Consider the following 27,590-nt stretch of genomic DNA (forward strand, 5'->3'; position numbering starts at 1 on the left):
AAATGTCTAAGCAGGTGCTATAAGTTAAGAGTTCAGCCAGGATTTAGGCAGACTGGATCCCACCCCAGATTCTTAAAGATTAAGCTACAGTATGGATACGGGGGGATGTGAACAGCCTAGTTCTCTGCATTTCATGCAGCATAGGGAACGTTTTCTTTAGGAGTGACCCTGCAGTATTAACCCACCACAGCCATGTTTGCCTTACAGTAATTCATTCGTGCTGCTGTGTGCTTCCAACTCACAACGGGATTTTGAGGCACATCTGTGTGCAATGCATATTCTCATATTTAAATTCCCACAATGGCTGTCATGGAATTAAAATAATAAATATATGCAACCATAAACGCATATACACATATATAAATAACTTCATTTCAGGTTAAATTTACATTATCACAGCTCAACATTTTAGAACAAGTCCAGTGAGTCAGTAATTCCAACAGTCTTTGACCTCCTCCCCCTTTTCAGCATATAAATAAAGTCCCTGACATCGCCATCTGCCCTGCAGCTAAGTAGTGTAGCTATCCCTGAAACAGATGTTTCTTGAGACTGAACTCATATAATGAAAATAAATTAAGATGTGTACACAGAAATAGTTAAAAATCCCTTCAAGGTCCCTAATAACCAAAGAAGCTAAAAAGAGAAAAACACCAACCCCCAAAACCCTTTAACTGGGCTGAAAACTTGCGTAGTGTCACTTAGCTATAAGAAGGACAGGTATAGAGAGTTAAAATAAATTGTCATAACAAAGCAGTAATTATTTAGCCATGAGAGCTCTTTTCTTTTTTTGTAATATTTTACTGCTATTGAAATAATTAGCTATAGACTATGTGCAGCATTCAAGCCCCTGAAGTGTTCTAAGCCAGTCTAGTGGGTTTTTTAATAAAAATTTATGTATTCAGTGTACCTCTACTCAAATCAGGCATAGAATTTTTCCTCCCTCATGACGAAGCATTAATTTGCTTTTCTTACAGTTTTGATCTAGTTTTGCAACAACTATCACTGTCTTATAATTCCTTACAATTACCTCCTAAATTCATCAGAATAAGGATAATGAATTATGCAATACAAGATCAGGCTGGAACCTGAAGATCTGCTGAGTAATTTACACAGCTGCTACCTACATAATGCACAGAGGTATTAAAAACTACTGAATCTTAGCTCATACGTGGTCCAGGCTGCGTACTGTTGTAGTATCAGCCAATTACTTTGCATAACTTTGAAGACATCTCTCCTTAGCTCCCTCACTACAGTGTATACCTGCCTTCTTTTTCCAATCCACGTACCCAAACTTACAGCAATAGTAAGCCTTTTAACCTCTTCTTATGAGACAAAAAGAGTAATATAATCTGTATTCTTTTCTATAGACATCAACGCAGTTAACAACAGAAAACTCCAATTCTACTTATTATCTGCCACCTGAGCATAAAATACATGCTCTAATAACATATGTGAAAGATCAGAAACTAAGAAATTTTGAAATATTTATTTTAACTATAGTATTACAGTATTCTCAAGAACACACTGTTAACATTGTTTAAGTTGCCTGCAAATACAAGTTGTACCAAGACTAGTAGTCAGTAGCAACTACTATGACAGTATGAAAATAAATTCATCAGGAATACATGCAAAAAAGTTTTTGGTAGTACATGGTCTTTTGATATTTCTGTTGGAAATATTAATACCATTTACATAGCCTTTAGAGGACTTTTTCTTTTTTCCATAGAAACACTACCACATGGGAAAAAAGTAAAACAAGAAACAACTGTACAAAGTAAATACATTTGAAATATATCATCTTCCCATACGTGCTTTGCAGAAAGATGAATCTAACGATTAGATCACAAGAATACACTACAGAATACTGCAGTAGTTTCTAGCAGATACATTCTCAGGACTTTGGTCATATGTATAGCTTTTATAAAAATACTTGATTTGGTTACAGACTCAGTGATTTGGCCAACTCTAGTGGTAAAACTGTGAAGGCCCACCAATGACATCACAGAAAAAGTCAACTGGTACCACAGCAGAATTCTTATTACAATTACACTGCTTCTAAAAGAGATATTGGTAAAATGGCACAGTCAGCCCAGGTGCACATTCCTAAACTGTATTCAGTGCTGCACAAAGTAGTCTATGTCAACAATTACAAGAGAATGGGTGTTTTCTCTGAATAAAAACAATGGAAGAACTCAATAGTTTGCTGAGCAGTTATTCCTATACGTTCATCTAATCACATGAATAGAATACCATGGCCCAATGATAACAGAGCTGTCCATTCTGGGGTACAGCGAGGACAGAAAAAAAAATGGTTTTGAGTGAGCAGCGGGACAAAGCAATCAGCAATAGTGATCACCACCACAATCAGCTGGCAGGCCATACTTCTAGAAATACAGTGTACGGCTACTGAACTCACATCCCAGCCATACGAGATAACAGGCACCAGTTGCACCAGTTTCTCCTATTACTTCCTAAAAGGTCTCCTATAGCAAATTGAACCTTTCAGTGCCTGACAATTACACAGCTCCATCAACAGCATACCAATCCCACAGACGAGCCTTCACATGCCCATCATATATTTTTCAAGTACTGCAGTGCACTGTAACTGCAGCAGAGGGTTGGGATCAGGTGCTCTGGAGGTCAAAGAGGCCACTGAAAGGTGGGATGTCAGTGACCAAGTCACAGGACCAAACCTGCCACTCACAAAGTCTAAGACAGTAAGGAGCAACTCCTACAATTGCTTGTGACTTATGACTGACGCTGCCATTGTTCCCTTTCCATTTTGGGGTACAGTCAACCAGGTGTAATGCTTTCAGCTAAGCCAAGCAGTTTGACTTTAAAGTAAGGAGGAAGTTCTCACATAGGTAAGCTCTCTTATCACCTAGAAGACAGGTAGTTGCTGAAAGGCAGCAGAACGTGGTTTTCTGCTGCAAATGAACTAATTCCACTGGCTGGTGACACAGGTGTGTAGTTAAGCGTAAAAAAATCACTCGGAATGAACAAAGGGAAATTATTTAAAGTTTGGCAGAAATATGAAGCAGTGTGGGTTGGCCAAGCTAATGCTGCTCTATCTGACACAGATGTGACAATGGCTTGCTTATTAGCTGCTTTGTTATGCCAGAGTTAGAAGTGCCAGTGGGCCCCACACTGACACAGAACATTATTTACATAAAAATGAGCCTGTGCTCAGCAAAGTGGTGTGTGTCTCACACATCAGCTCCAAACAAACCCTAGGGATCAACGGACAACAGATTAACTGGACATGAGCACTGAACATTTGTCCTGCAGAACGGGCAGAAGAGTCTTCGCCCATTCAAACTCCACCAATCCACAAGCAAGCTCAGGGCAGTTCTCAATGCAGAGATACTTTATACTTGGAGCTGCTGCCAATGGTTTCTACTTTTTTTATTTTCCCAAATATTTACTTAATTTAAAAAACATCTGTGGTAAAATAAAAATGAAATATCTACATAAACACACATGTACTTTCCCAGTCCTTAAAACACTAATTCTTATCTCCTCTTCAGAGCACCTGAGAACCCTGGAGAATATTTCTTCGAAAGCACAACAGAATTCATCTGCATTTATCAAATTCGTCAGTTTGTTTCTCTTTTTCATTTATACTCATGTAAAAATATTTGCACTTACCATGGGGAAACAAAAGATGATCTTCTCTCACACATTTCTTTTCACAATATCACACTTCCCTGACATACGGGATATAAAGTAATATATTTCTGTGTGTATTTGCATATTTGTAAAAAAGAGATCATAAATAGCACCATATAATCTCAACATAAATTCCATGTTAAAGAGAACTGCAAATTCACAAAAAAGATTTTTCCTTTTGAGAGGACCATGACAACTTAGTTCCTTTATTGGTATTACACAATATTTAGGGAGACTGTAAAGAAAGTATCAAGGATTAAACTGAAATTTTGAGAGGCAATTTGGAGGAGAGACTACATTTGTCAAAAACGCAGTACAGTCCTCATATCCTGACAAACTACAGAGAGTTCAAGACACACCCCTGCAGAGAACTAGGCTACTTCCATAAACACTTACATTAACATTGCGGAATAGACCTAGCTTTTAGATGTAAATCCCCCTCCTACACTTAAAATTAAATATTCACGTTAACACTTACCAAACTGTTACAAACAAACCCAAAGATTTGAAAAGGATTAAAATCATGATTTGGGAGCTATTAATCAATCTCCTCTTCCATAAAACTCCATGCATGACAGCAACAGATGGAAGCTGAGCATGAGGTATACTTCTTTTGAACTTTTATGATCTTGCTGCAGTGTTTTGTTGTTCAAACAAAACACTGTCAAATAATATATTATTTTAAATGAAAGATGTTATTAGTGGAAGTTGTTTTGTAAGTGGTCAAACATCTAACACCAAAATCTTGATTAGACATTGCCGTACCTCTGTTACACTCTTCCAGTCCACTCCTCCCCTACATCTTTTTAAAAATACCATTTCCTTCAAAGCCAAGTTAATAAGGCCTTAAATTACATAGCCGTGTTCAAAAGCACTCTAGCTTGGGCCTGAAACACATCCTGCTAAGCAATGCAGAAAACCTGAACATTAACAGAAATAGTTGCAACATCGTTTTTCTACTTATAGGTGTTTTGTTTTTCCCCAAGCAAGATGTCTACTGCAAACTCCATTTTGGATACTTACACTCCAGAAATCTAGATGTATCCTAAGTTCAGCATTTTCTATCAGCTGGAATTTGCCAGTTCCCCCCAAAACCCTAAGAGGTTCTGTGGAAGCTGAACTCTTCTAACTAATTGTACAGTGAATCTTAAAAATCTGTTCCTTACTTTTCCTAAGCAAAAATTAAATTAAAGCTCTAGGTAAGGAGAGTATGAGACCTAAGTGTTTACTACCCTTGCAGAAAAGCAAGGTTTGATCTTGTGCATGTTTCAGAAGAATTTTAGCAAAATCTCAAAGTTTTTGTACTGCAAATATAAAAATAATTCCAGTAACTCAATTCTGTGGACTTGGCTTGGCCTACAGGTGCCCACGGGAGTTTCCACAGTAAGGAACATGCCATATAAACGCCAGATACATACACATACCACATGACTCGAAAGAATGCAATTTCAAGGGTAACTTACAGGTATTAGAAGTTGGTATGTATAGCGTCTATGTGAAACAGATCGATAAGTGACCATACACACCTACTTTGCTAAATTAAGCATATTCTTTTCTGTCATCTATATTTCTATATGTTCTGATGAGTTTTAGCCAACAAACACAAATTTTGGGCATTCATGTCTGTGATATGTCATATCATACTTATATTAAATCCATAATTCGAATCATACTTGCATTACAAGCGTATGCAATATGCCAGAACCACCTCCAAAATAAAGAAACTGTGCACAGATTAAGATTACAGAAGAGCAGCCTGTTATTCAAGAATCCTACACTTTACTGAGTCTGTAACTCTCTTGTTTTCTGCTTGGAGTAGTTTCTTAACAGCTTTATCACTGATGCAACCAGAAAGAGTACTGTAAACAGCAATAATTCATGTAAGCAATAATATTGTTTCTTGCACTTTGAGTTGGTTAAAAGGAGGACTATCTCGAGGCAAAATAAACTCTTGAATTATATATGGGCAGAAACACGAGTACTGCAATACAGCACAAATTCTGAATTGCCTGAATGAGGGGGTTTTTTTGTTTACATTGGAAATATCTCAGACAGACAGGATTTTAGAGGAGATTAAGGAGGCAATTTACAGAAAAGTTTAAGGGAAGACAGTACCTAAACCCTCTGAATAGTCACGCCTCTTAGTTACAGAGATATTTATAAGATTTTTTTTTCTGTAAGGCAAAACTGACACAGAAGATTCACACAGCTATCTAACCCAAATAAACCACAATTTAAAGGACTATTTCTGGACATAAACTTTTCACTGACTTTAGGCTTAATATGAATATTTTTTTATTTCAAAATTTCAGAAGATATTTACATTCCAGACATCGTGCCAGCAACAAGTGGAATACATCCTGTTGGGCATGTTTTCTATCAACATTACAAAAGATCAGGGCAACCACTTGAAATCCTTTGATTTTACTGCCAAATGAAATACTATGAAGATTAAGCATCGCTACAAGCAAACAGAGGATGTCTATAGAGAATTTAAAACTATTTAACACCCAGTAATAGGACATGTTTAAAGAATATAAGTCACTTAACTATTCTCCTTCTTTGTCATGCTGCTTATTCTAAAGCCAGTGGGCTTTCTGGAAGAACAGCCTTTTCATAATTATTAAAATGTTATTCTTACAGAAAGCATTAGCTAACAAGTAGGATTTTTAAAAGGATTTTGTGGCACTTCTCTTGCTCGTATTTATAGTCATTCTTCTAAATATATAGTACTTAAAGCCAGGTATTAGACTCACTTTGGCAAAGAGAATACACTGAAATAGCTGAAGAAAATACAGAAAAAAAGCTTCAATTTTTAATTTTTTAAGAGACTTAAAATTTGTATTTTTTTAGACTTTGATTCTCCAATTACAAGACATCACCCAAGTAACAGTTACATGTGAACAACACTTGCCTACAGTTTCAGAGTCAGATCTTTAAAAAAATCTAATTGTACTTATTTCTATAGTCAATACAAGTGATACTGTATGGTAAGTTAGAAGGAGGAAGCTGAAAAACAGATCCTGTATTTTCAAATGCTGAGCAGCACATGAAGTGTGAAAAAAAAATCAATAAAAACAAAATACAAAATGTAGTATCTTCAAATCCCTTAACTCCTAAGCAAGAATCCCTGTAAGTAAGCATACCTCTTCTCCCTGGGAAAAGAGATTCCTAGAACCGGATATTGAATTCCTTATGACAGGGGCCAGGAGTGACTCACAAAAGGAGTGACTTAGACTCTTGCCAAAATAAATAAAAAGATTAAAAAAAATGCTGGAACATCTATAGAAAAGATCAGATATTCAGGCTTTATGAATTGGAAAGAGAATGAAGTACACCTTTGTAAAGGTAACGTGGGAGGTACAATCACATTCCTAAGGGATTTCTAGCCCACACTCACCATGGAAAGGTGAGAATAAAATACAAGGAAGTTACTTGTATGCCAATTATTTTAATTATATTGTTGCTACAACTAAGCGAGAACATTTGCAAAAATGTGATTTAGTCTATTACTGTACATATCCTCTACGCCAAATGTTACTGCTGAAAAATTAAATTAAGTTTGTCTTAGCTCCCTATGGTCCTTCTTCCTACAACTATAATCAACTCCTATTTCTGTACATCTCAAAATATCTAGCTGAAGCAAAAGACAAAACCACCCAAATCAAAATTCAAAATTCCACCCAACTAGGTAAGGAAGCTCATCTTAATGCTTGTCAAAATATTACTACTAGTGTTAGGAATAAGAATCTGATCTTTCCATCAAATAAATGCAGTGCAGATGTACCAAGAAAACACAAATACATATCTAGTTGACTGGAAATTTTCAAGTTGACAAGCCAACTTTGCTATACAGCCCCAGCAGAACTTGTTGGAAAAACTAGCTAGCATAAAGACTGAACGCTTGTTGATGTGCTTCTTTAGAAGTGTATACATTTTGATAGCCAAAATAATAATGTTTTGAAATGTTTTTCACATTAAATTGATGTCATAAGCTTTCAAAGTGAAGAAAAATACATTAGTCATTTATTGTACACATAAGTAATCAGGGGACACAATACTTAGAATAATCTATATAGCAAAAAGAAAAAAAAAAAGCATTAAAATTCACCCTGATCTGCTTAGATTAATCAAATTACATTACCTAGCTCTAAAGATAGCTTGTCATCAGTTAAGTTCCACTCATCTATAGTATATTTGATATCAAATTTAGCTGGAGGGCATACTGAAATATCACACTAATTTGTGAAGAGAAGCTGATGTGTATAATGGCCTAAAGCTAGAAGGGGAACCCCACAAGAAAAGACTAAGCATGCTTTTAACACATGACTGCTGTATTAATAATAGCAATCTAGGATATATTTCTGTCAGTTAAATTGTTTGCATGGACAAATGTAAATAATGCCATATACTGACTTTTCCTCCTCTTAAGAAACCTTATATGTTGGAAAGAGAATAGTTGCTTTCTACACAGTCTGCTCTTTTCTGTCACCAAGGTGACAGTTCACCAATCCTAAATAAAATCACCAGGAACTAACAGGCATCTGTTCATGCGAAGACCAGTTTGCATAGTATTAGTTTTCTTGCCTATCATATATGAAATATGTTTCATTTTAACTTTCCAAGTTCAAACATCTGTATTCAAATTAAGCTATAGGAATTTTACATGCTTTTGTCTCTAAAACCATGTTCTACACGTTCCATTAGGTTATGAAAGCAGTACATTTTCCAGCTTCCAGGAAATAATCTTGATCTTAAAGCCACAAAGGCACAACAGTTCCAACCCCCTGCATTCCTTCCACCCAAACACTCTATTACACTAGAACCAACTGTTTATTATTAGAGCATGGGTAAACAGAAAACACCATAACACATCTCCCAAGCCACAGCTATTTAGCCTAACTTGATACATTCAGTGATGACACTCAGAGGATTGGGGCTTAATTTAAGAACTACGTGGTTTCAGAAGAGAAAATGAAAATTTACATTAGAATAAATAATGACTTATAAAAATACATTTTTCTACAAATTTCTTCTCTACACATGCTGATGTGCCATGACATCTCTATCTCCAATGGACACAGAACATAGTCATACATACCACAGTTTGGTGGTTAACTTGAATCACTTCATCCCCAGCATGGATTTTCTTGCACCGATCTGCAGGTGACTGAATTTAAAATAAAAGAGATGATAAAGAATACAGTTCTTACTGATCATCATCTCTCTTTCAGCAGTATGATTGCTAAGCTACGTAAATCAGGTCAGACTGATACATACATTCTACTATGAAACAAAGAATTAAAGAAATATTTAATAAATAATTTCATTGTTGTTGAAGAAAAATAATATGTACTATTGTATACAACACAATACCAAGAAAGGAATCATTTTTTTTTTTCATTAAAGGGTAACTGAGTCATAAGGATTTTTTTATTTCATTCTGCCAGAAAAGTTCTTTAATCTGCCTTATATCTCTTGAGTCTGGAAAGCCAATCTTTGGCTGAATTTTGATCCTATCAAGACTAAATTGGCAAATACTCATACATTAATTTCACAACATTGCCTTCTATTTTCTACAGTTTTCCAGTATGTTGCAGAGAACTTTAGTGGAATACTGTTCTTCAAAGACTACACAAGGAGAGTGGATTAGATAGGTGTCAGAGAGGAAGATCATGTAAATTACATGGTAACTTAGTTTCTGGGTCATCATTAGACTGAAAGAAATGGAGCCAGCACCAAAATCCTACAAAGATCACGCTTTCAAAAAGAAAAGCAGTTTTCTTCTTTGCTTTTGCCTCCAGAAACCACTCCAGCAATAAGAAAAGAAAATCCAAACGAAAACCCCCAACCCTCACCCATAAAGCAATATCCTTCCCAAATTTTCCCTTCTTCTGCTTTCTGTTTTTACAGTAGAACAACTCTTTTCTGAGGGAAATCTCTCTGTGTTCGAAGGAAAATATGGTCCTTCAGCTTTTCATAGAGTGTCAACATTTTGACTTTTCCCTCAATTCTATGTCTGTCAGCCTATGAAGGCACTTAATCGACTTAAAAGTAGAAGGCGACACAGACAGGCAGAGAAAAACAAATTGGTCAGGGTTAGATTTCTGAAAAGCTACTATGAATTTTACAGAAAGGAATGAAATTAAATTCACTTTCAGGTGAGATAACAGGTCACCTAGAGAATATGCTGCAGGCCTGAAATGTGGATCATTTGTAATAACCTAAGTACCATAAACTTCCCATATATATGGGAAGATATACTTGCCATAGCTATGCCATGACATTCTAGTGTAATTCCACACAATTCATGGCCTAAATTAAGGACAATGTTTAAGAAAAGAGAAAAATGAGGCTAAAAGGAGGTTCACTCATGACTCAGTTCTAGAAGACATTGCTCAGAACATCCTATATCAAGCTAGGCTGGCAAAATTGTAATTTCACTTACATAAAGAACAGCAGCCTTGACTTTTTGGCACTATTTCAGTATTAAAGGTGTTGGCTGAGTGACTTGGGGAAAAATTTTAACACTGGTGATTATGTTCTAATGGTCTATTCTCTGTCTGCCATTTCACTACTCACACTTATTCATATCTCTAACAATCCTTATACTCTTCCTAAGTAATACTGCTATTTTAGCTCAGATGTAGTTACACCTAAGACTTTCAAAATGTCAATGCAAGTGAATCTTGTGTCATTATCCTTGAACTCTACAGGACCATATTACGATATAAACTTTCTCCTGAACTGACTGCAGCACTTGGAGCTTAAATCTTGACAAGACAGATATTTTGTGTAGCAGGCTGCCAGGTCAGTAAATTTGGTCTGATAATCTTCAAACTAGAAAAGTGGAAAAGTCTACTTTAAAAAAATTCATTGCAATTATGCCTCAAACGTTTACTTGCTCACTGCAGGGTGAGGTGAAAGTCATTTATACAGGATTCTCAAGGCTGTGGTCTTACGAAGCGATTGCAAGCTCTGTCTCTGGCTTTTCCACTCAAGTAAAGAATACAGACCTTGATGCAAAGAAATACTACTTTTTTTTTTAGATGTATATACTGATCATTAAGCAAAACATCCACTGAAGAAGTCCTATTAGGAGGAATAAAGTGTGTCACATTACAGCTATATCTTCATTAGCTGGTAATTTGTTTCAGCAGGGAGCTGAACAACCAACGGACGGCTCACACCTTGATACCATACAAGGTATTCAGACTCTGCTTAGGATTTATTCCTCAGTATAGATTTACTTTTGTCCTTTAGGCTAAATGCTGTCTTTGTCCCACTCCCCCAGAATATCTTCACTGCCTGAAAGACCAGTTTAAACCCCACGGGGCACAATTGTTGCATGCCCAGAGCAGAGTTGGGTGTTATTTCTTCTGAAAGGCCCCTCTTCCCCAAGACCTAAGGGTAACCAGTGATGGAGATACAGTACATGCTATTACTTCAGAAAATACTTTTTTATTCAAAAAGTATTTTTCAAAATGGCCTTATTTGAAGAACATATTCATTTTGTGAATTAAAAGTATCTCTCCAACATTGCCTACAAGGGTTCTCAACAAGGAATTTGTAATCTCCTGCTGAACTAATACACCCTTTAGATTTGCTGCTTCCAAACAAAAGAGAAGACCTGAAACCTCAGCTTGGTCTAATGCTACAGGACCACAAAAGAGAAGCTCTTGTGGGGCAGTGACCTGTGATGAATCCTGCTCCTTCACAGTTCAAGTTTCAGAGCTCAGTTGCTTTGAACTGCAGGGCTGGTGTGTTGGGAGAGATGACTCTTCCTGCTGAACAGCAATATTCAAACTATAATGGGCTTTGTAGCTTGGCATCAAATACCTCAAATGGCCAACAGAAAAAGAACTGAGGTTACAAAAAATACTACATTATGTGAATATGGCTAGTGCTGCCATGCTACTGTATTTATTAAAAAGCCAAGTGCTTCGCTATGACTTTTCAGGAAAGCATCAAGACAAAAAGTTGTGCCAATGCCTGACTTGGAAGAGCAGAACTGGAAAGAAGTCATCCACAAAATTTTGTTCAAATGGAAGAGAATGTGGATTCTTACTGTTTCCTAGAATTTAAATTGTATCACAAGCAGTAAACACACCAACATCAACAGGGGAGATCACACCTGCATCATCATGCTCTGGCCATGCTACTTAGATGCTTCTCCTCCCATCCATCAGAATCATACCCTTTTTTTTTTTTGTTAAAGGAAGCAGTTAGCAACCATGTGTTTTGATGCAGGAGACACCTTAATTTCTCTAAGGCATTACTCATTTTCACAAACACTTTATCATACAACCGTTTTTTCCCTAGATAACAGATTGCAGTTTCTTGGTCTGCTACGAGCACCTCCAGGGTGTGACAGCAAGGGAAAGTGTCAGTAATGAAAGCAGATAAGTCATCACGATTAAAGCTTCCTGATGTGGCTTTTAATTATATTCATGAATCACAAAAGATAAGAGTTTTGAGGGAATGCATTAAGTTTTTATTTTAATCTTTGCCTCTGGGAAATTAAATCCAGTATTATCAAGTCATGGAGAGAAATAGTTCCTTTTTTAATCTGAGAGAAATTCAATGTAAAAACCACCCTCTTTCTTTCATCTGTCTTCTAGATTAAGCTCACCTATGGCTCTGTTGTTTTTGTTTAGTTTTGCTAATTTATCTGATGATATCTGTAGCTGTAGGTGTGACTCCCTAGAATTTTGATTTCAAGGCTGAAATTCCTTACATTTTCCTTATTCTGAGACAAGTGATATTCACAGAAGTTCTACAACCAATATCTATTGGGTATAACCCATGGATATGCTGCCTGCAGCAGATGAAAAAAAAAAAAAAAAAGAAAAAAGGCTATCAGATTGTGGTTTCTATGAAGTGATGAAAATACTATTCCTCTTTTACTGAGATGTTAACAGAACCTTGCTGCAGATCAGAGGCAGCAGCTGCAGATATCATGTAGGTAGTTTGCACCTTCCACAGTAAAACGCAATAGCAGGAGAAAACAAACATTTCTGACAGCGTCATTTAAAGAAAATGCCATAAAAATCTTTGAAAGGAATTGCCTAACCCATTACGGAACAGTTCAGTGTTGTTTAGTGGCTTGTTCCATGTTCACTGAAGATTATGGTTAGAAGCCTTTCCCACCAGATTTATCATTTGCTTACTTCCTAACAGACAGACAGCACTCAAAATATCTTCCACAAGGAAAGGAGGTTGTATTTCAAAGGCAGATAAAAAGTATTCTATTAAGTTTTGTTTGCCGTTTAATACCTTCAGTGAGAATTGGTACGCCACTAATAAGTGTTTCTATCTATAAGCATTACTCAGAAGTTCATGCAGAAATACATGGTTGTCAATGTGAAGGGATGTCCTTGTTTCCATGCATTTATTTTTACAAGTTAAAGCTTGATAGATGGAATATGTAAAATAATACTGAAGCAAAATCCAGCATATGAGTCTATATATAATAAAGACATTTATCTTTTATTCACAGAGCAAGTAACTCCAAGACAACTACTTCCTATCTTCATATACTGCAGCATTTTAGGTGTCTTGCAAGAACAAATCAAAACTAATTTCCCTGATTCTCAGCTGGGAACAACTGTTTCAATTCTAAGATAAACAAGCACAAGCGTTTCTGCTGTCCAACATGCTATTGGTCCTCAACAGCCAACTAGCACAGTTTTGCAAGCAAAATGTAGTCTACAGCAAAGGGAAAGCATAAACCACAGGTAAGGTCAAAAAGGCTTCCAGGGCTGAACATACAGTTTTAACAATACTTACATTTTCTGTTGTTCCAGTAATTACATGGAGACCATCATATGTTGATTTAATGTACATACCCTAAGAAAAAGACATCATGGGAAAGAATTTTTAAAGTGTTTCACAAACTGTCACCATCCAAACATAACTTGAATATCTCTAAAAGAAAAAGCCTTTTCCCACCCTTTTTTTAAAGATTTGTGAACTTTTAATATATACCATGAAGAATTTGTCCCTGTATAGGAAAGTGCTTTCTGAAACACTTGGAGAGCAACAGCCCAAATGATTTTAGCCCTAATTAGCAATAACAAACTACAACTTTCACCACAGCCATCTCCATAAATACTTGCCATTTTTTTTTAATATACTCCGCCAACTACCAATGTAACAACACCTAATTACAAAAAAAATCCACAAGAATTGCCTTAGGATGATAATTACTTCCATTTTGCTTTAGAAGCTACAGAAGACTTTAAAATATCTGGAGTCTCTGGTAGGCAATGCTGCAAATATAACTTTCAAACTGATAACCAGTACTCTGAATTGCACCTGCAAAACGGCTCTAAGCCTGATAGCCTCACACATCTCAGTAAAGATATCACCTATAAACCTCAGTGATAAAAACAAACAACTTTGTTAGCTAACCCACTTCTTTCAAAAATATGTGGAAAAGATAAGGTAGCTTATGAACAGAGAGAAGCTTTCATCAAGTTGTAATTCACAGCATCCAATAAGACTGAGAGAGAAGGAAAAAGGAGAGATAATTGGCACACACTGAGAATCCAACTGCTTCTGAGGAATCTCCTTTCCACCAAACAGTGTACAGAAAGCAGGAAAATAGTCAACATTTGTGTAAACATGATCTCCATAACCTACTTTCTCTCCTTTTAATCATAGTGCCATAAAGAAGTCTGTTCCTAGCTGAAGAACAGGAAGCAATCACTGGTGATAAGGATGTAAAAAGGCAAAGACGATGTATCAGGTCGGACTAATCCAATTTGGGACCAGAATTCACAGACATTTTGATAGTGAGGACAAACATGTAACTCCCACTTAAAGTGGATATTTCCAGTGAAAAAAACAGACTTCATGAATTTCTCAGGAAAGGAGGCTCAAAACTAAACTATTTTGTTCTGCACAGTATGCAGCAGTAATGACATCAAACCCAGTTGTCATGTTGGGCTGTCACAACTAGAAAAGAAGAAAGCAGGAATCTGCTTGTTACTACACATACAGGAAGCCTCTAGCATTGTTCTTCAAATTCCAGCTCATCTATGCACCTTCAGGAATTTTTGCATTGACCGGCTCCATGCAAGTAGTTTTGTGGTTAACTGAATTACTTCAAATATAGGCAATTTCTTATACATTTATCCTCACAACACCCCTGTGAGGTAGGGAAGCACTAATATACATACATTTTACAGAGATGGTAGTGAGCAACACAAGAAGCTGGGATATGTTGTTATCTGTTATTTGACACTCACACCTAGCACACACCAATAAAAAATAAAGCCTAAATCCCTCTGAGGATGTGAATCTGACCATACACCTTGTGACACTGCAAGAGGTGAAAACATGGTGACTTCATGGTGACAAGAAATACAGGTCAGGTCCTCAACACAGAGCAATTTCTGAAAAAAGTCACATCTATCGTTTTTATTGACAGTGAGTTACGACTTTCAACTTAAAATGTCAGGGTAAAAGCAGAGGATGGTCTCACACAATGGTTCCACAGCGTTTAGTTCTCTAAAAAGCATTGTTCTCAAGGGTAGTAAGGTCACATCTAATCTAGTCTTTTCTACAGATTTAGAAGACTTTGAGGAAGCAAAAGAGGAGAAATATTTTTGCAGTATTTTCTTTAAAAGCTAAGATCAAGATTTTTGCATGTGTTGGGAAGAGAGAGAAGAGGGAAGCTGCAAGAAAAAATATTCCAAATGTGCAAATTATTAATAAAGGTTATACTAGTACTATGACACATTAATTTTGCAAAAGTCAACACAACTCTATTTACAAAGTACAAAACAGTTTTTAAATGGCGAGAGGTAGCATTTTGCAAGAGCAAGATGAGCTATCATTTCTCCCACATTCCTCCACGCCTTGTTTTACGTGAACAATATATAGGAAATGGTACAGAGTAGAGAATGTTTCTGGCTTATTGTTTGATCTAGAATGGAGATAAGAATACTGCAGACATTTACAAGTTCTCCCCTCTCTGCCTTCTTGTGGCTGCACAATATCAACAATAATTTTAGTGATCAAGAATACAGGGGAGATTAGTGTGTGGGCTGTTTTTGCGTACCGAAACAAATTAGCAGATAACACACTTCAGGTATCCAAAGATAAAGCCATGGTCCCTATGAACTTACAAGAATCAGTTATATCAAATAGAAATAAAGATAATTCAGTTAATATGATTTAAGTAACCATAAGATAACCAACTCAGGAATCAAGAAAAAATATATGCCTAGATTAAAGATCGAGTAACTCATGCTGAATTACATCAAAGACTGTCCTTCCTGATCAGTTATGGGTATATGTCTAATCTCAAATGATACATTTTATCTTGCTACAACATATTATTCAATTCTGAAAGCAGACTCCATATACTTTTAACATGTTTTAGGTAATGCTGGATGGAAAAGAAAAGAAGATACTGGTTCCATTGTATCACACGTATTACTGAATTTTTACTCTTTCACTGTGGCATCATCTTAATGGAATGCCTCAAATTTACACATGCCTTTTTAACCCCAAACAGTTCTCAGAACCCTGTTCATAATTTCTTCCCAGCTCCTCCAATATCTCAAGTCATATAACTCAGAAGAAATATTAGGAACAGTAGTACACTGGATTCCTGGAAAATAGACAGCCAGCAGTGCACCTTTAACCAGCTGTCACACTCTGCTGTACCTATGACTTGTATTTTATAAGTGCTTTTTCACATGACAGGCTCATTTTGTATTTGCTTCAGCAGGCAAAGACGAATCTAGAACAGTCAGTCTCACGTTCTGGGGGATTCACCTTTCTGTGTCTGAATCTAGCAATCTAGGTGAGAAGCTGCTACTTGAAAACATACCACCATAGTACCTGAACTGACTAGGATTAAAACGGTAATATGAACAGGAAAAACTGAAATTCAGGATTAATCCTGGACAGCCTGATATTCTGTCCTATTTTAAATAAAATAAAATAAAAAGGAACTGTTGAAGAAAAACTTACCAAGGAAAAGTGGTAGCTATAAGTTAGTTACCTGCTTTTTATCTAACAAAAGACACAGCACTGTGCTTCTTGACTAAATACACTCACTGTTTTAAGTCAAACCGTAGTATTTTCAAGTCTGTACTCTGACAATAAATACTACCTAAGCTGCTCAGTTTTGTCTCTTCCTAGATCATCCATAGCATTAAAGCAAACAAAATTAAATTTTACTTAATGATAATGATACAGATAAAACAACTTCCAAATCCTCAAAAAAAGCCAAAAAAAACCCCAAAAAACTGACCACAATAATCCATGTTAGAGCTTTTTAGAAGAATTTTCTACCCTGACAACTCCCTTTTCACCTTTACTTCACAACCACTGCAGGCTGTATCTCTTCCTGCAGCAACACTGACTAGAGAACATGAGTAGGCAGCCAGTCACATAAACACACCCAGGCAAGAGACCAGGGATAGAGCAAAGGAAAAAAAAATAAAAAAAAAGCAAAGTAAAAAGTACTACCAAACCCCACCCACTCATAATGTCACTTGAGCCAGTACAGAAGCGTTTCCCCACATCACAATCTCACAATATTTTTCTGCTTGCTGTGTTATTTAGTCAGTTTTACTGACAAGTGTTAACTAGTTTTAAGACCTCTAAGACATTGTAAACCCTGTAACAGAATTACCTTTTCCTTCTGCATTAAGGTATTAGTCTGACAATTTACATTTACCTCCAACTGATACTTACGTTTCCAAAAAGGAAATGTCAAACACAGTGAAGGATCTATTTGTGCTGATTAAAACATCCTGATAGTGCTCCAATGTGTTTTAAGTTATAAAAACGCCAACCACTGTCTCCATTCCATCTTGTGTTTATGATATGAGATTAGGGAAACAGCATTGTTTTCCCAACTTTTTATTTCCTCTTCATCTCCTTTCCTTTTTCTCTCCCTCATCTACTTTAGATTCTCAGGTATTAAATTTGAGACGTTAGATATTTTTTGTACTAAGTGACAAAAAAATCTTCTCAGTTATCAGTCATCCTTGTCCTCTTTCTTCTGCTTGAAGTCTTTCCATCTTTATAGAAATCTTATTTAGTGATCAAGAGTCAGCACAGAACCATCACGTAGGTCAAAAAATCTAGAAGAAAGTTGACAACAATGCATTTTTCCCCCTCCGCCGTAGCACAAATCCTAGAAGGAGGTCCAGAAGTTATCAAGCTTCACTTTCATCCCGTGCTCCTGATGTGCAGAAGATATTTGCAACTCCAAGCTCCATGATCAGTTCATAAATTGACACACTCAGCAGTCAACTGGGTGGTTCTGATATGCATTCACTGTATCTTAATTGAAAGATTTAGTATAAAAAACCAAATACACAAACAAAAAGCGCAACAACCCAAAAGCAAAGCTTTCATAAAGAGCACCAAGAGCAACCTGACAAAGACGACATATTATTAAGACTGGCACTGTACGAAACTGAAAGGTACAGTATTTAGCCCCCACTTGGCGCAAATATATATCATTCTTAGTTCCTGCTCTGGAGAGCTCACAGTCTAGAGGGGACAGCTCAATGCCGAGGCAACAAAACAGTGGCATACAGGGAAGGATGAAGGAGGGAAAAAAGATGATCACCTCAAAATAGCATTGTATCCTTCTAAGGCTTGTATACTGCAAAGTCAGTATTTTCCGTTTTCAAAAAAATACATACAATAATTTTTATGACTATGACATGTTAGTCCTCAGTCAGTATAAAGACCCTGTTCAGCTGGTTCACAAATAGTACTAAAAGAAAAACCTTGCCATAAGAGCTTCCAGCTTAAACAGACAAGACAGACAGAGGGTATAAAAAAGAGGCACAGAGGGAGAAGAGACTCTCTACCCCATCAGCAACCCAGCAGGAACAGACCCACAAAACACATTCTTACTAACAAAACTAACGCTCAACATTTTTCAGTCACTGAGGGTCAACACCAACCTACAGAAAGACTCAAACAAGGGAAAAATGAATAACAGTCACAAGACAGAAAGGCAAATAAAGAGCTCAGATGAAAATGGACAGAACTCCAAAAAAGGTGGTTGAGAGAAAGGGGAAAGAACATTTTTTCATTACAGCAGAAGACTGCTGACTGCAGTGAGCTAGTGGAAGAGAAAGTTACAGGAGAAAGAATGAGAAGAGAATCCATGAAGAGCTGAAATCCTGGAGGACTAGTTTGAAATGGATTTAGAGATAAAAAAAGAAAGCCAGTAGAGGAAGGGAAAACAAACAGCGGACAAAGGATATTTTCTCATCCAAACGCCTCTTTCTTTTCCTCATATTTTAATTGTGATTTGCAGAAAGAGTAGAAAAGTAATTTAGTGTATAATTGCTCTAAATACCTCAGCATATCAAATCTGACAAAAAAAAAAACCGAAAACCCAACACCCAACAACAACCAATCCATAAACCAAAATACTCTTCAAAACTACACCATCAAAAGAACTTCAAAAACCTACTACATAGAGGACAGCAGTAGTCCTTCTTATTCGAGAAAACAGAATGAGAATAAACTTGGTCAGAAGTTGCAAAAGCTATTTCATTAAGCAAAAAATGGTTAACTGTATTCTGACCACCTTCTACTACCTACAAGGATTGTGGGAAGTGATATTATTAGTGATGTAAAGTTGTAGGGCTGTAATTGTTATTAGTGCTGGGTTTTTTCCGTGCAGTGGCTGTTGGATACTTGAGTAAATAAAAGATCGTTGGTCAACTCTTGAACAACAAACATGGGATGGCTGCACTAAGCCTTTAAAATTCAATAAGCTACTTCTCAGCAGTGCTTTAGAGTCCTTGAATAACTTATAAAATTGCTTTATATCCCAGAGATACTATGAAGCACATTCCAGAATTTGACAGGTTTTGTGCATAAGCCCACGCAAACTTCTTAGTTGAGTCGATCTTAGTAATTTAAATCCCTTCACCCTTCAAGATCCTAGAACAATCTGAACCATTTTTCAGAAGCTGGTATAAATGGCAAGAACTTATTCGCTCACTTCTTCCCATTCACTAAACTCTTTGCATACATCACTCAGCCTTACAAAATACTTCCCTGTTGGCCCAGATGCATGAGAAACCAAACTAGCATGAGAAATCAAACTATTTTCAGACTTTAAAATAAAAAAGGCTAAGAAGTCCCGCTCCTTTCCATACACACAACTTATTTTTAAAAATTCATTTTCTCATCCTGGATGACGGGTTTGATTAACTGCGTACTTCTTACCAGCCCTTCACTTGGCTTGATGTTTGTAAGCTGGATCACTTCAAGGTGAGCAGACTGAGAAACCAGTGGATCGGAAGAGAGCGAGATAATGTGATCACAGACGCCAGAGAGAGTTTTACACTATGAAGAAAAAAAACAAAAGAAAATGTCACAATAAGCATATTCAATCACATTGCTGAATTTACAAGTCAGAGGGAAAGAAGGGGGAAGGGGAGAGACATCAGTCAGTAGCACAGTACAAAATCTGTTTTTTGTGATGACTCCAAACTGACAGTGTCAGACCAGGGAAGAACAAGAGGCAAATACTTTTGCATCTGAGTAGAGAGAAATGGGGACTGCATGAGCTTCTCCCACACGCTCTTAGGGTTAGGCGCCCTGACTCTGAGCTGTGCTCAGGCACGCATGGAGCATGCGGTAAGCTCCAAATCCACTCTGCCCAAACCTTCTACAAGGACATTAAGTGCCTCAAAACCTCACTCATTTCCATGCGGATATTCAGCACAGATGAAAACCAGTCATTTAACTATGGCAAATAACTCTCATTAAGTCTGAAGTTTATTCTATACTCATAAAACAGGCTAATTGACTTTGGACCGAGTTTCTCATGTTCTACTGCTGCCAAGTATGATTTACTATTGCAGGCATGAAGATTACAACAAATAACCACTTTACAATGGGATAATTCTTAAACCTGTTATCCTTGGCAGCCTCTTTGCAGCGAGATAGAAATAAAAAAAGTTTCTAAAAAGGCTGAGCCTGTGAAATGGGTACTGTATATCTGCTCATCTTAGAGTCAAGGAAGCTGATTTTTTTCCTCTCATTCTCTCATATTTCTATAAGCCAGTGATTTTTTGAGAGTTTCAATGTCTTCCGGGAGTCCCCTTTCAGCATATAAAACCGATTTCTCAGTTCAGGTTTCCAAATGCAAGTTTTGTCAGCAAATTCAGGGATTAGGACTTTCTTCTGGTTCCATGACTGTGGGTACCTCCAAAAGCAATTAAGGACCAGCTTAACTGCTCTAAAATTCAAAAGATTAAAGCTAACCAGTCCCCTCAAATGACTGAAACACAACTGCACACGACTGCAGCACCAACCACTCTTCCAAGACTGCAAAGCATACTTCTAAGAGTAAAATACATCTACAACAATGCTCTAGAAAATTGGATATAACGCTTTTGTCAAATCACCATTATAACTCCAAATGCCAAACTACAGACATCTTACGTAAGAGGGAAAGCAAAAAAAAGCTAAGTGATAAAAGCAACAAAAAATCCAGTGACAACAAAATCTCAAATCTGTTACAGACCATTACTTTGGGATTTCTCCTCTTTAAGTTATTTACAAACAGTTGAAAGTTTTTGTTAGTATGTAGATGGTTTATCTCATTGTGCAATAATGTTTTAGAATGAAAAAATAAATAAGAATCGAATGCAAATTATAAGAAAATGTATATTACCAACATGACCTTATTCCAGAGATATTGCCTTCAAGCATAGACACATACACATGCAACTATCCCTTCTACTTTATCTGTATTTCCTGATGAAAAATCATTTAATTAAAGTCAAGGTACAGATATTAGTACATTTAATATATTTCATCAATGATACAGAATCATTACTGAAAAAAGAAATCAAGAAATATTTTTTAAAAAGTGTTAAGAATGCTTTGTGCTTTACCTGAATTGGGAAGCAATGAAAAAGAGATAAAAGGAAATTAATTGCAAAATTACGGGTTTTATGGCTTTTTGGATACACAAAAATTCCCTTGAGCTGACATTTTAAAAAGGAAAAAATGATATAAAATTTCATAATGAAAATGAAAGCTGAGATTTCCTGTTTGTTAGGGCTTTTTAATAAAATGCTGGCATGTTATTTTTATCTTCACCTCTCTAATAAATACATTGAAAATTACTGAAAAATTACTTTTAGAAACCTACAGAATGCTCAGCTCTTTGCCAGTAAAGTGAAGACACCTACATTATAAATTGTCTCTGATAACGAAAACTGAATTTTTCACATACCTTTTGCCATTTATTCACTCATCTATTCTTCCTCTTAATGTCTTCTGAAACTAGGTTTTTCATAAGGTCCTGAGCAGCTTCAGCGTAATGTCTATTTAGAATTAATGTATGATTTTTTTTTTTCTCCTATTACCAACTGTTGCATGGCAGAGAGATGCCTAAACACAGAGAAAAATAGTGTTCCTACCACCTAACACAAAGTATGACATTTCAAGTTCACAGGCTTGGCTCCTTGCTCAAAATAAAGTCCTTGGCTGCCTCAACAGATTATGAGGAAAGGAGTGAGACAAGACCAGGATGAGGCCTGGAACAGAAGACTAAGCTGAGAGGTGTTAAACAGCTCCCTGGAGCCGCTGCTCTGCCTCTGCCTTGCCGAGAGGGTACGGACAGGCTATACAGTAAGTCCATGGAGATCAGCATCCCAATATGGTTATATTGGTTGCAGTCCTAAAACAAGGGGATGTGAATATTACCTACAGGGAGCTCTGGGAGTAACGGATGCCAAATCAACAAGTTACCATGATAAAAAAAATCTGCCATGTGCTTCTATGCATTTCTGAAAGATTATTGTCTCTTGGGCCTTGTGGCTTTCTTTCCATCTTAGATATTCATATCACTGCCCAACAGCACGATACTGTGCCCATTCTAAGCACAACAAATGAATAGCAGTGAAGTCCCTAGAGATGATCATAAGATTACACGATGCTCTTTCAGAGTAAGGCTTCAAATTTATTCAGCATGTGGGGATGCATACATAACTGTCTTCCTAAAAAAAAAAAAGAGATTTAGGGGCAAAATTCTGCTGCACGATTATGCCTTTTCTACTTCATGAATACCTGGATCTGACCAGAGTGAAGATGGAAGCCGAAGACAGAGAACTTCTAAAGCTCCATTAAATGTTACCAGGTTTATTACTATGTATTAGTACCAGAGGTAATTTGAAACACCAAAAGAAAACAGAAGGTATGGAAAACTGAAAAAGTTAGTTCTTTCATTACTTCTCACATTTTCTGACAAACAGAATTAGAAACAACAGCAAACCTTAGTGATTCAGTAAGACAAAATGCCATGAACTAACTGCACCTATAAAGAGAGTTTCCCAAGAAACAGTTACTCTGGGTAATGAGACGTAATCACAACATCATCTACTTAATAATTATGGAACAGTTCTGCCCAGCAAACTCATTTCATTAAACTAAGTTTTGCTCTGCTTGTGGGGACTTTATTCCTTTCGAGGGGAAAGGATGTTTGCTGTAGGAGGATTTGGAGTTTAAGGCTCACTGCTACTGCATAGCAAACTAGCATATTCACATTGCCTGGCTTCCACAAAAATTACTAGCTAATTTGTTTTTAATTAAACTGCTCATATAATTTCAGAATACTAAGTATTTGATTACATTTTTCCTATTCCAGCATAATTTCAAGACCTTGAGAAAAAAAAGCAATTTTTTTAGAACACAGGTCTGGGTTCTGCCCCAATCTTCCAAAACTTTCAGCTGCTACTAGAAAATACCCAACAACTCCTTTAGTTTTCTTCTGAAAGTGTAAGAAGCCTGTTTCTGTTAGAATACTTACAGAATCTTACAAGCCTCCCTAACTATGATACATTTAAATAACTCTAAAAACTCCTTGATTAGAGAGTCTGATTTTAAGTAGGATAAATGTCTGTTGGGCTTGCGTGAAAGGCAACTTTTTATGAATTCTGAATTCCCAGAGCCAGGACCTCCCCATTAGGCCTCTTTATGGTAAAAGGCCTTGGACCTATTCAGTGGATCAGGACTTTCTACGGCAAAAGTACTGCCACATGGCACAGGAACAGCATTAATGTAATGCAGGCAACATGCTACAGTGTTTACTAAGTTCCCAACAAAACCTCCTTTGACTTCTCTATATTCCTCTTCCTAAACAGTTCACACTGTGGTTTATCATGTTCATTCCATATTCATTCAAACAACAACCCTATCTAAATCTAAAGTTATGTTCGATGCTACTTTATTACCAGCTTGACTAAATTTCTCCTAAGCTCTCCAGACTTCACTGGAGCTTTCACCCTGGCAGATGCAAACCAAATTTGACAAATCATGTAGGTCTGAGAAATGCAATTGAACCATTATTACATTTTTATTATTTATTAATAAAGCATTTAAAAATTATTATTTTATTTGATGGAAAATAATGGACTGATGTAATATGTCGCACAGAGGATACTCAATTGAGTAGAATAGAAAAGCACAAAAACACTGCACTTTTGGCACTCACTTGGTTCCAAATGGTTTATGAATGCATTCTGTTTTCAGCATAACTATTCAGGATAAGCTGTATGATAGCCGTGTATTTTAGTTTCACTAACATCGCATGACAGTATAACTGTCTTTTTTCTCAAACGGTAGTTACCTTTTGTTACTGTGCAAAACTACATTTCTGTTTATGAAAACATTGTTAATAGGATCAGGATCCTTTACCTTTTGTAACTGTTGATTCCCCGCTGCAATGCAGCACTAGCTACAGTAAGACACACTGGAAAATGAGAATCCAACTGCTCCACAAAAATTAGCAGGCATTAAAAATGCGTGGCCTTTCTGAAGCTGCACTCAGCTATCAGTGTGCAAGTTATCTGAATAAAGGAAAAGGATTTGGCTAGGTCAAAAAAAAAAACCAAAACAAAACCCCAACAAGTTACAAAAGATTAACTGAGCGAAACCAACAGATGACTACATTTTCTCTTTTTGTCACACAGTCCCTCTTCTCACTTTAAGCCTTAGAGCAATGAGTTCAGTTCTTTTTTGCAACAACTGATCACTGCACTTGAGTAATAAATTCCCCTCTCTATTCAGTGACAAACTTATAATTGCAGATTGAAGCTACACCAGTCTTTATCTGCAAAGCTAAATTATTCATAGGAGGATGAAAAATATCACTACACAGTATCTAGTTGTTTGGTAGAAATTAAAGGAGAAACATTTTCTTTCACTCAGAAGACAACTGTCTACACTCCAGAGCATGCAGAATGAAAGCTAAAGCTTAGTTTCTACCAGTATTTTTCGATTGTAGTGTACGAGTCTCTAGTAGAATTTCCACAATTGCTCCTCCTTGCAGCCAGGGGGGTGAGGACTTAAAGGTGACTAAATTAGATTTGCATCTGTTCTGATTCTCTGTAGGTACTGCAATTTGTGCTAGGAAAATGTTTTGTGTTCTGCAGCAGAGTAGAAATACTTAGAAACATGGCTATCTTCAGATGCCTCCACAAGCATGGCCTTTCCTCCAAGTGCTCATCTGTTATCTGTTCGATTCAGGCAACTCTAAGGCCACAAAGCAATTCTGGCCAAGCAAACAAACTTGTGTTTGTTCCTGTCCTTAATTTTACCCAGGCTAGTGTCCAAGCCTAAATCTATTTGACAAGTATTTCCATTATCGAAGCATCCTGCCTTAAACACATTTTCAGGGCTGAGGGCAGGAAAAGCACCAGCCTCTCCTGTAAACTTCCCCACCGATGTCATTTGAGAGAGAAATAGGATGCCAACAGGACACAGAGACATTCAGGGCTAAAAGTAAGGAAACAATGTCTTGTCAATGTTAAGTTTAATCTGTTTGAAAAACACCCAAGCTGTATTAGTTAAACTGACTGAGACAAAGCAACTTGCTACATGAGCATTCACGATGAAATCTAACTAGTTATATTATGCTAAACCAAATAATTACTTATCAATTAAATTTAGTCCAAAACATTAATTGTACTGTAGGGAATACATTGGTAATTCTGGCAGTCTTAGATCCAGCTGTGCCTGGACTTGCATTTCTGTATATATGGAATTTAAACAGTAAACTAAATCTAATTTTGGATGCAAAAAAAGAAGAGGCTTCTATTAGAGCAAAGTCTGCTGGGCCCACTTCGCAAGGTATCAAGTATTGAAAGGAAGCAGGTGGTTACTTTCCTTTTTTTTCTTTAATAACACCATCAAAATTATACCTTTGGCAATGAGATTTTAGTCGATTAGAGTTCAATAAAAAATATTCAAATAGAGGAGTGAATTATTATCACTGTGGTTTCTGCAAGGCTCATAGTAAAAAGAGAACATTCTGATCCATTACTTGTTCTTTTCTTATTCAATTTTGTAACTCCTTTTTTCAATTTAAATAGCTCATTTGTTTAAAAATGTCTGGATATTAATTTCACTCTGTGGTTCTACTTTCAATGGTTTTCCAACTCAATAAAACTATTTTTTTTTTCAGGAGAAGCAACATTATTTTAAGAAAGTGAGATTCCTGAGGAAAATATTCTATTTTTTTAAGCTAAAAAGAGAATTCAGTTAAAATGTACTATTAATCTGACTGGAGCCTGGCTTCTGCTTTCTATAATTAGTCCTTCTTGCTTTGCTCTCTTTAATACTCTGCTGCTTCACATAGATTAATATGAACTAGATATTTCCATTGTATACAGCCTTGAACAGCTGGATAGAATCAATGAATTATTCTTCAAAGATTTTAAAGCTCCATTCAGACTTTTGCAGTGATTAACTTCTAACTCCCCAAATAAGCAGAACTGATTCCATTTTAAGCTGCACAGTTTTCAGTACATTTTACCACCTCAAGTTAAATCAATATAGAGATTCTAAATATAACCTAGCAAGAGCATACTAATTTCCAGTTCTGAAGCAAGCATCACACTTATCCTTTCACATTTAGGTCCACTCTATTTTAAAATCTGTTCTTAAGTGAAGATTTTCTACCACCATCTACTTCCGTTGGTATGATTTTCTGTCGATTTTTACTTGCTGCTTATATTCATAAATTATTACAATTATTCTTATTTAATTATTTCTGTATTACATCGCTTCCTGAGCAAAAGGTAACCCAGAATAAACACACAGAGAAATGAAGTGGCAGAAATATCAAGCATTTTTCTGTAGGCATGAAGATTTCAGAAGCATCAACAACTTAATAAGCAAAACCCCAATACATTATTCCTACATAGTTTTATGCTTCTTATCTCACAGAGGGCAAGTGGTTCTGTGAACAAATTCACAGCAAAAAAGCTTTAAGAAATATTGTTCTCTTTCAAATGATTGTTTCAATATACCTGCAAATCTAGGACAGAAAATTATAGGACAGATATTTTGTTCCCAGGCATTTTGCAACTCCATTTAGAAGAATTAAAGAAGTTGAAGTAGATAATTTCTTCTTAAAATTTCATCAGTTTTCCACAAGGCCTTTTTCCTTTAGATAAATTTTATTTCTTTAGTTGAATAACACTGATTAGTTTATTACTTAACCTAATATTGAGTGACAATCAATTGTTTTATATAGCACTTGAAACTTTAATTGCTTGTAGAAAACAAAAATACTTCTTTCTTGAATATAAGCTGAAGCTATACAATCCCGTCTCCACAGAATACCGTTTCTTAAACATATCAGTGATATCTAAAAATCTAACATCAGAACAAGTTTATTAACATAAAAACACACTATCTATGGACAAGGTAATTCAGCAGTCTCTCCACGTGAACACCCACACTGCCTTCCCTGAAAAAAAAGAGGGTATTCATTTGATTTTTCAAAAGAAATAACTTCCATTATAATATAAGCACATTAAATATTTTTTGGCCCTACCTAATTAAAGCAAACCAATCACTCATTTAATTGAGAATCTTCCCTTTGGTGAAGGATGTTGTTT

The 27,590-nt window shown here is 36.3% G+C and overlaps 1 protein-coding gene across 4 annotated transcripts in view; it reads right to left on the reverse strand.

The window, feature by feature from the left end:
* Window positions 1-27,590, reverse strand: part of CNKSR2 (connector enhancer of kinase suppressor of Ras 2) — a 214,623-nt gene that overhangs the window by 107,108 nt on the left and 79,925 nt on the right. For 3 of the 4 annotated variants that reach the window (XM_069873850.1, XM_069873859.1, XM_069873878.1), the window contains exons 6-8: window positions 19,897-20,016; window positions 13,459-13,518; window positions 8,771-8,839 (exon numbers count right to left, since the gene is read on the reverse strand). In XM_069873850.1, coding sequence (XP_069729951.1) covers window positions 8,771-8,839; window positions 13,459-13,518; window positions 19,897-20,016 — 249 coding nt within the window. The remainder of the gene's footprint in view (window positions 1-8,770; window positions 8,840-13,458; window positions 13,519-19,896; window positions 20,017-27,590) is intronic. The other variant, XM_069873869.1, reaches the window with a different exon arrangement.

Source organism: Phaenicophaeus curvirostris, chromosome 1 (genome assembly GCF_032191515.1).
Source record: "Phaenicophaeus curvirostris isolate KB17595 chromosome 1, BPBGC_Pcur_1.0, whole genome shotgun sequence".
Taxonomy (NCBI): Eukaryota; Metazoa; Chordata; class Aves; order Cuculiformes; family Cuculidae; genus Phaenicophaeus; species Phaenicophaeus curvirostris.